Source organism: Eumetopias jubatus, unplaced genomic scaffold (assembly GCF_037043125.1).
Source record: "Eumetopias jubatus isolate StellerSeaLion01/CBP00866 unplaced genomic scaffold, mEumJub1_p1.0 scaffold_13, whole genome shotgun sequence".
Lineage (NCBI taxonomy): Eukaryota > Metazoa > Chordata > Mammalia > Carnivora > Otariidae > Eumetopias > Eumetopias jubatus.
Genome location: NW_028274819.1, coordinates 5,237,776 through 5,247,521, shown reverse-complemented (window position 1 = coordinate 5,247,521; position 9,746 = coordinate 5,237,776). Strand labels below are relative to the sequence as shown.

Below are 9,746 nucleotides of genomic sequence, written 5' to 3'. Positions count from 1 at the left end.
TTGGCCACTTCAGCCCCACAGGCTGGGTTACATGCCTTTCCTCTGGCTTGCAAACCACAAGCATTTACACCAACAGCTGATACGTTTTAGGGTTGCTCATGACTTTGGAATATTATGGAAACAATGAGGTATCCTTACCTCCAGTGGGGATAAAATGTTAAATGGCTCCTGTATCCAAAATGTATTAGATATTGCATGCTTGCAGCTGCTCTGGTTGTTAGTAAGGTTCCTGGGCAGCTAGACCCAACACCCTGGAGGCCAAAGGAAACCACCTTGCTGATGTTTCTATCAAAAGTGCTCAAGGAAGGGGCGCCTGGGTGGCTCAGTTGGTTAAGCGTCCGCCCTTCGGCTCAGGTCAGAATCTCAAGGTCCTGCGATCAAGCCCCGCATCAGGCTCCCTGCTCAGTGAGGAGTCTGCTTCTCCTTCTCCCTTTGCCCCTCCCCCTGCTCTTGCTTTCTCTCTCTGTCTCTCTCTCAAATAAATAAATAAATAAATAAGATCTTTAAAAAAAATGCTCAAGGAAACCAAGAGCTCAACCTCTGTCATGGTCCAAAGGGATGCTCTTCCAGATGACAATCTAGAAAAAATTGACAGGAGATGCCCAACAACCAGCCCCAGAGAGGGGAAAACAATATAGGGAATGTAATAATTGTTGGTTTGATAAAAAGAGATGACTCTGCCTTGAGCCAAATATAATCCAGCCCTGCCAGAGACTCTAAAATTCCCATTGCTAACCATTGTACCTGCATTAAATTGTTGGTCTATTGATAAAACGATAGCCTGTAGGAGCCAATACTGGCAGGGAAATATTAATAAACCCACACACACAAAACGCTCACCTTGCTCGTCCCACCTGTCCAAAATACAATGCTGGGAAGTCCATCCTTACCACCCCTGGGCATTTAAAATTGCCGAATGGACCATTTGCGGTTTGGTCAATGGATTTTTAAAAAATTTTTTATTGTTATGTTAATCACCATATATTACATCATTTGTTTTGATGTTGGTCAATGGATTTTTATTTGGCTTGCCCCATCTAATAGATATAAATATGTTTTAGTCATGGGTTGCCTGTTTTCTCACTGGACTGAAGCTTCCCTTTTAGACAGGCTATGGCCTCCTTTGTGGCTAAAATCCTATTTTAAAAAGGTTACTCCTACCGGGGGAGCGGGGGGCCCTCCAATGCTTCATAGTGGTCAGAGGCACTTACCTCACTGGGCAGGTGTCCTGACAGGTTTGTGCTTTGGCCAGCCCAATAGCTTTCACTGTGCTTGCTATCTTTAGTCCTCGGGGCCAGTCAACACACTAGGGCATCATTAAGACACAACTGGCAAAATTTGTAAAGACCCTTCCACTACCTTAGCCCAAAGCATTGCCCTTTGTCCTTCTAAATCTCAGATCTGTCCCTTTTGGAACTCATAGACTTTCACCCTTTGAGATAGTCACAGGATGTCCAGTGCACCTGGCCCCTACCTCCTTTGATCCACAGCTAGTAAAAGGAGATCTACTTCCCAATACTATAAAGGCCTAATGGCTTCTATTGAAAACAACCACACTTGGGTTGAGCAATCTCTTTCCAGCACGTTCCCTGGAGATGAAGATGTTAAGCCTCGCACCTTGCAACACAGAGATTTTTTTCCTCTACTGAAAAAGACACCTCTACGATTCTTTTCAAGCTCACTGTGGGGGACCCTACCAAGTACCCTTAGCCAGCTCTGGTGTCGCGGAACTTCAGGGAATCCACTCCAGGATTCACAGGTCACATCTAAAGAAAGCACCAAAGCCCATTTGCACCTGCACACGGATGGGTGACCCGAAAGTAAAGCTTTCCAGTATTTGAAGCAGATGATGCCTGGTAGACAGCTTTCCCAAGGTGAGTGGGCCGGGTCGGTGTGTACTTGACTCACTGTTGTTTCTTACTCTATTTTCTTCCTCTCTTCTTGGGACAGATAAGGCTCTCATCCGCATTTCCCAGTCATTGCAAAAACGGCCAAATCGTCAGATTTGTCCCCAGAAACCTTTACCATAGCTTGCTTATCTCAAATGATACTGCTTTGCTATTCCTGAATGAACCCACTTTGCTGGTAAAATAACTGCCTGTTTTATTTTGAAGGTGGACAAAGGGTTTGTGCCTCTGAGGCCTGACAACCAAGCAGGGAAAGAAGCAGGATTGGGCAAACACTAAGGTCTCCGGAAAACTGGGCAACTGGTACCCTAGCCCTTGCCAGTGAGCCGACCAGGGCCCGGCCGAAGTTCCGCACATCCTTCAGGCCTGCTGCAGGGGTGCCGGGGGCGGGGAGGGCCGCCGGCGGGGTTCAGGCTCGGGAGGGGAGGGGGCAGCGGGGCTTCCGGAGCACCGTGAATCAGCACTGGGGCGGAGCGGGGCGGGGCGGAGCGGGGCGGGGCGGAGCGGCGCGGGGCGGGGCGGGGCGGCGCGGGGCGGGGCGGGGCGGGGCGGGGGAGGGCGGGACGATCGGCCTTCCCGTGCTGCCAACCTCCGTCGCCACCGCCGACCTCCGTCGCCACCGCCGCCTCCGCCCGCGTTGCAACCAGTGAGTCCCCGCCGCCCGGGCTCCCGGGGGTGCTCCCAGGGGCCTCGGGTAGCTCCCGGCTAGAGGCCGGACCGCCTGCCTCGGGCCAGAGTTCGTGGAAGGCCCTGCACTCCCCCGGTTCTCCCATCCCTGCGTCGGGATGGGGATCCAGGGGGCCCACGAGGCCAGCAGCGCGCGGTTGGGGCCCGCGGCGGGGGGTGGGTCGGGCCCTTCCAGCGCACAGGCCTGCTCCTAGGGTCCCGGAGTGAGCAGAGCAGGAAGTGGGACCCCGGGGAGAATAGATGGGTGCTGTCTGCCTTCCGTGATACCCTGCCTCTAACAAACTTGTCTCCGTCTGCTGCAGTGCCGCCCTACACCATTGTCTACTTTCCTGTGCGAGGTAGGGGCCCTGGCACTGGGAACTGGGGGAGGCAGAGGTTGGGCCTGCAGCCCAAGACCCCAAGACCCCCACCCCACCCCTCCATCACGTGGATGCTAGCCTGGGCCTCCTTCCCTTGCCCCTGAGCTCCCAAGGCTGGAGTAGCCAATCTGCTCACTGAGGCCTGGCCCCTCCCCAGGGTCCAGCGAGGTCACCAGAGCAGTCCCTGCCCCCGTGGCCCCTCCCCAGGGCGCTGTGAGGCTGGGGTCTCTGCACACGTCCCACCACCCTGTTCTCCCCTCCCCCAGGGCGCTGCGAGGCCATGCGCATGCTGCTGGCTGACCAGGGCCAGAGCTGGAAGGAGGAGGTGGTGACCAAGGAGAGCTGGCTGCAGGGCCCGCTCAAGGCCTCCTGTGTGAGTGACTGCGCCCTGGCAGGGGGCCGGTGCTGGGCCTTTGCGGGGCAAAACTAGGGTGGGGGGCAGCTGAGCTCAGCATCTCTTACTGACCTTTGCCACGCCCCCCCTCCCCCCAGCTGTATGGGCAGCTCCCCAAGTTCCAGGACGGAGACCTCACCCTGTACCAGTCCAATGCCATCCTGCGACACCTGGGCCGCTCCCTTGGTGAGTCTTGAGGCTGCGGGTGGCCCAGGGCAGGGGTGGGCAAACATCAGCCAGCATTCCCGCTCTTCTGCTTGGTGCCTGCCCTCTGACCCTCTTGCGCTTAAGTCAAGCTGTCTGGTGACACCATGGAAGGGAGGCGGGAGGAGGCATGAGGAGGTTGTGTAAACTGACCACAGCCAAGCCCAGGTCTGCCTGCAGCTCTTGCACTCTGCCATGCTGCCTCTCGCCGAGTTCTGAGCACTTACTGGGCATCAGGACTGGCCCCTTCTGTCCCCGTCCTCCTTCCGCCTCCCTGGCTGTGCCCACAGGCAGCCGCATGCCTGTCAGTAGCGTGTCAGGTGTCGGTCCTGCATTTTGCTCTCCTGCTGCCCAGGGCTGTACGGGAAGGACCATCGGGAGGCAGCCCTGCTGGATGTGGTGAACGATGGTGTAGAGGACCTTCGCTGCAAATACGTCATGCTCATCTACACTAACTACGTGAGTCCGGGCGCCGGGGGCCGGCACGGGGGAGAACGAGGGAAGGCTTCCTGTGTTCTCGCCCTGCTCCTCCGTCATGCGGCTCTGGCCCAACCCTCCCTCCAAGTCAGGGTGTCCCGGGCTAGGTCGGGCTCTGGGCTGAGGACCAGGAGCTGCTACGGACGAGACCTAGCTCTCGCCCTCAGTGCCAGGTGATGGACCCAGTCGAGTAGTGGTCAGTGGCACGACCTGCAAGGGCAGGAAACCTCGAGCCAGACGTGTGCCTGATTGCCTGGGCTGTGGAGGGCAGGGCTTCCTAGAGCAGGTGGAGGGGGAGGAGAAGGATCTGTAGCCAGCCTCTGGCAAGGGGTGCTGGCACCTCCGGGGGCGCAAAGCATGAAGACATTGAGTACATTTGGGGGCCTGGGACCAATTTAGCAGAGGCAAGGCATGTGTGTGCCTGTCGAGAAAGAGAGGGAGAGAGTCAGGGGTTGGAGCTGGGGGTGGGGGGAAGCAGGCCCAGGTCCTGAGAACCTTGAACCATCTGGCTGGATACTCCCCTGATGGCAGTAGGGGGCCACTGAGGAGTCTAAACGGGGCCGTGTCGGAACGTGGGGTCTTGAGGGATATATATATTTTTAAAGATTTTATTTATTTATTTGAGAGAGGGAGCACAAGAGCGGGTAGGGTCAGAGGGAGAAGCACATTTCCCGCCGAGCAGGGAGCCCAATGCGGGACTCGATCCTGGGACTCCGGGATCATGACCTGAGCTGAAGGCAGTTGCTTAACCAACTGAGCCACCCAGGCGCCCCTAGGAGGATCTTCCGAGGCTTTTGGAGTAGTCCAGGGAGATCATGGAAGAGGTGGAAAGGTGGGAGTGGGTAGAGAAGAATCAGCGGCTGACCTGGATAGGATGTGGCAGTAGCTGGGGCGGGGGGGAGGGGGTGGCGATGAGCAGAGGAGCATGGGGGGCCCCAGCCTGGGTGGGTGGCAATTCACTGAAGTGGGGCAAACAAAAGGGGCATCTCCGGGCTGAGGTAGGGGCTGGGGCAAGCAGCAGTGTGAGGGTCAGGAGGGTAACACACAGCGGTGTCTTTCTGGCAGGAGGCAGGGAAGGAGGAGTACCTGAAGGCACTACCAGAGTACCTGAAGCCCTTTGAGACGCTGTTGTCCCAGAACGAGGGGGGCCAGGCCTTCATCGTGGGCAACCAGGTGAGCATCTGGCCCTGTCCTGCCCCTTCTGCACCATCCTCTTCTTAAAGGTGGAAAACAGGTACAGAGGGGACTCATAAACCCATTACTCACCAAAACTAGGCAAGACTTAGGGCACACCTCCGGCCCCCTTTCCCCCAGCCCCCACCTGCTGAGTCCCCGGCCCCCTGTCCTGCAGATCTCCTTCACCGACTACAACCTGCTGGACCTGCTGCTGATTCACCAGGTCCTGGACCCCAGCTGCCTGGACTCCTTGCCCCTGCTCTCTGCCTATGTGATGCGCCTCAGCGCCCGGCCCAAGCTCAAGGCCTTCCTCGCCTCCCCCGAGCACGTGAACCGCCCCATCAACGGCAACGGGAAACAATGAGAGCTTGTGGAACCCCCCGTGCGATGCGGGGGCTGCCTTCCTTCCTTTCTCCAGGACGAATAAAATTTCTAAGCAAGAAGCAGTGCTGTGAGCGTCAAATTTCTTGGGGAGGGGCTCTCAGACCCTCAGCAGTCAGGTTCGGGGGAGGGACGGGGCAGCCAGCTAGGGATGCTGGAATCCTAAAACACATCGGACTTTCTCCTTAGAGCCCTCAACCCAGGCTGTGTTTAGTGAACCCCAGGAGTAGGAATAAAGAGACAGAAAAATTAAAAAAACAAAAGTATGATTTCTGCCCTGGCGGTGCCCACAGTCTAGAGGGAGGAAAGGCTCCCGCATATAAACATGCTTTCTAGTTTCAGCAGGCCACCTGCCGCGGGGCCTCTGCGCCGGACAGGAGAGCCCAGGAGCTGAGGGGCCCGGGGGAAGAGGGGTGTGTGCAGGAGCTCGGGAGCTCCGGGCAGCCCAGGCTGGGTTGGCAAGAGGGTCGGTCACTTCTGCTCAGGCGGGGCCCTCCTGGCTTTGTCCTGCATTTCGGGCACAGGGTGGTCCAGGTGGCTCTCCCACCGCCTTCCCTCACCATCCACGTTAGTCGGGCAAAGAGGAACAACACAGCCTAGGAGGTTGGTGGCGGCCTGTCTGCAGTGGTAGGAGGCTTGTTCATGGGTGTCCCATCACAGGAGACTGGCTGCGTCGGAGGCCCAGGCCCCGTGGATTAGGCTGCCATTCGAGAGCCTGGGGAGGCCTGGAGCAGGTTTCTCTGGCTCAGAGCGGCCTGGGGCAACTGAGTGCAGCCCTCTTTGCAAGAGACCTTTCTCTACCATTCACTGGCCGGCCGGAAAAATGGCACTTCCCTGTCCCCCTTGCAGTTGGGAGGGGCCCTATGGGCCAGACTTCCATGCCGGCCGCTGCCAGGGCAAGAACCCAACACTGTCCCCCGCTGTCGCCACGCCCTGCACAGGGACAACATGGAGCAGAGACCCCACTCGTGTGTGGCGGACCCATGGTGTGGTTGAACAATGACCGTGTGGTTTTACCCTAAGTGCTAGTGTTTAGAGCTGCTATTACTACAGCATGATCTGACGCATACTGTCTGGTCCGTCCTTTGTTCTCCGGCTAAGGGCATCTGGTCCCCTCCCAGCTTCGTCCTGCCTCCGGAGGTGATCGTGGAAGGGTTGAGAGAGAGAGGGTTGTGGGAGTACTCTCCCTGCGCCAAGACCAGGCCCCCCTGACCCCCCGACCAGACCCTGAGAGTGGTCAGCGATGGGCAGCTCAGACGATTCCCTCATTTGGGAGTGGAGGAAGATCCCCGGCTGAGGGAGGTGACTGGACATGGGGCTCCAGGCCAGGACAAGGTGGAACAGACGGATGAACCCTATCCCAGGGCTGTAGGCACAACGGGGGCTGCTCCTGGGGGCAGCGCCTGGCCTGAAGACCCTGGCCCCGTGATTTGGCCACTGGTCAGGGGGCGAGCACAGGAAGATTTCAGAGCTAGGCAGTGCCTGCTAGCTCTGAATACTGCTAGGCAGTAAATACCTCTCGGACGTCTCATTCACCGAATCCCAAAGGCCCTGTCCCCCACAGACTGATGGAGACTGGTCTCTCCTCTGCCTTCTTCCACACCAGCATTTCCCTCCTCTCTCATCTCGGAGCCTTTCCCCTCATAGCCGGTTCCAGCTGTCCTCCGTGAAAATAAAAACCCACAGATGGGGTCAGCAGCGCTGTTTACTCAGACTTGCTAGCAAGGGAGTTGGCTGCTGCTGCTTGTGTTCCTCAGAGGCTGGGCAGGCAGAGGAGTGGGAGGGTTTCTGGGGAGACAGAGAAGACTTCAGGTGCGCCCTGACGGGGGGCCGCCAGCCTGGGGAAGCAGAGGGTGGGCTCAGGAAAGTGGGGTGTCCTGTGTCACTGCTCTGGGGAGCAGATTTGGCTTTTTCTGGTTGGTCCTAAGTAGGAAAAGGAATAAAAACCAGGGAAGCTCTCACTTATTAGTCAAGTCCTGGACATTCTGGGTGGTCGTTCCAAGGCTTACTGTCTGGCTGCCTGCATTAATCCTATAAAGAGCAGTCTGACCTCCCACCAATGTGACCCACGACTGCCGGTGTCCTGGCTGGTTAGTGCAGAGAAGAGGTTAGTTTTCTGGGCAGATTGCTGCAGGTTGTGAGTGAGAGTTCTGCCTTCATACGTGGTCTGGCCGTGGTCTGTTGTGTACCCAAGGGTCTCATCTTTCTGGAGACATGTAACCCCAGCCACACCCAAGGGAAACCTCTTCCTCAGGCATCTGATTAAAACTCAAGTGGAGAAACATCCTGCAGGGAGAGAACAGGAGCCTTCACATCCTCTTTTCTGGGAGCAGCTCCTGACGCACTTTTGAGCCCTGGGGGAGACTGGACGCTTGATCATGGGGCATCAGAGGACGAGTCTGAGTCACCCATCGGAAAACAAGACAGAGATGGTGTGCCACACAGCACCACCCCCAGGGCACGTGGTTACCACAGGACCTGCTGAAAGGGTCCCAAGGCCCCAGGAGATCGCAGGAACTTGGAAGAGGCAAGACTGGGGGATTGGCACTGGGGTCGTTGGTAAAGAGGTTTAAGAGTGGGCCTTGGGGGTAGCCTGGAATGCCTTGCCCAGAGGACTCGGCTGCAGAAAAATCCAGACAGTCGGGGCTGATGGCCTTCAGCGGGCTAGCATTGCTTTGCCCTTCCCCAGAACACCCAGTGCCAACTGGGTGGGTTTTCAGGCACCTGTTGTCGCATAATAAAGTTGGTGGCTCTTCACTGGGCCATATTCAGTGGGTGGGGCTGGGTAGCCTGAGGGAAGATTTCCACACTCAACCTTGAGACCCCATGCCCAGCCCTCCCGCCCAGCTTCTGGAGCATGTGCAGAGAGGTCCATACCCCAGGTGGGAGAGCGAAGGAGTCCTATGGGAGAAGTGGAAACTGACACCGGGGGGCCCCAATGACAGGGTCTATGTTTGATAAACCTGCCGTGAGCTTTACGAGCCCCTCTGTCACCCAGAACTTCCATCCACTGTCCTGCTCACTCCTGACACGAAAAATATCAAAGGACAACAAATAATTTCCAGCTAGTTCAGAGAAATCTCTAACATAAAAGAGAGACAATAATAAACTGGGGGGAAAGAAAAGGAACTCAGAAAAAAATAGAGACCATACAGGCTGCATCAGAAGCCTTCAGATAAGCTTTAATCATTATCTTCAGGGAGATAATAAAAGATATGACATCCAGGAGATGAGAAAGGGAGGCTCTTACAAAGAGCATTCAGAGAAAAAGAAGGAGCTCTTGAAAATTAAAAATGTGATAGAAATGAAAAATCTCAAGATCAAGTTGAAAAATACATATGAAAATAGAACAAAAGGATAAAAGCTTGGAAAGATAAGAAAACCTGTATTATTCCAGGAGGTCCAGAGAGAGGGAGAGAGTAGAGAGTAGGGAAAAGAAATAGTAAGGAGCAGATTATCAAACGAATAATGCGATACATTTTCCCAGGACTGAAGAAGAGGGGCTTTTGAGTTGAAAAGCACAGTGAGTGCCAGACACATTGAATGAAAAAGGAAGGAGATCATAAAATCCCAGAGCCCCTGGAGAGAACGTGAAGACACTGCAAACTTCCGGAGGGAGAAACACACACACACACACACACACAAGGGATAAGGAATCTGGAGCTGCATCAGATATCTTGTGATTTTGAAACTTGTCCACAAATACTTTGACATTCGGCCATCTCTGTGCCCTCCTTGAGGCGGCCAGGATGAAGAGAACATAGTGGAAGGGACACTGTGGGGCTTCCCAGGCTGGGTTAGAAAAGGTCACCCAGCTTTGCAGTTTCTCTTGAGACAACTCACTTCAGTCATTGTGTAAAAGGTCCAGCTACCCTACAGCTGCCACAGGGAGAGCCCACATGGAGAGACAAGAGAGGGTAGAAGGGGGGTGCTGAAGGAGAGAGACAGCTAGCCAGCCAGCCAGCCAGGTTGTTCCAGACTCCAGCGCCTCTCCCAGCCTTGTCCCACCAAGTGAGGGAAGATGCCTTCAAAATGGCGCCAACCACAACTGTCATCTGACTGTGATCACGTGAGACCCTGAGAAAGAACTAGGTGAGTCCATTCAACCCCCAGCTTCATACTCTGACAAGATATCTCATGGAAGGGGGAGGGCAGGCGAAG

At 55.8% G+C, this 9,746-nt stretch overlaps 1 protein-coding gene across 1 annotated transcript; it reads left to right on the top strand.

Moving 5' to 3' along the window:
• The first annotated feature begins 2,463 nt into the window (after nucleotides 1-2,463).
• On the top strand, nucleotides 2,464-5,647 carry LOC114220476 (glutathione S-transferase P). The gene is made up of 7 exons (XM_028118380.2): nucleotides 2,464-2,553; nucleotides 2,897-2,932; nucleotides 3,220-3,326; nucleotides 3,446-3,533; nucleotides 3,907-4,010; nucleotides 5,094-5,201; nucleotides 5,380-5,647. Coding segments are annotated over exons 1-7 (633 nt in total). The 5' UTR covers nucleotides 2,464-2,552; the 3' UTR covers nucleotides 5,569-5,647.
• Nucleotides 5,648-9,746: the final 4,099 nt, after the last annotated feature.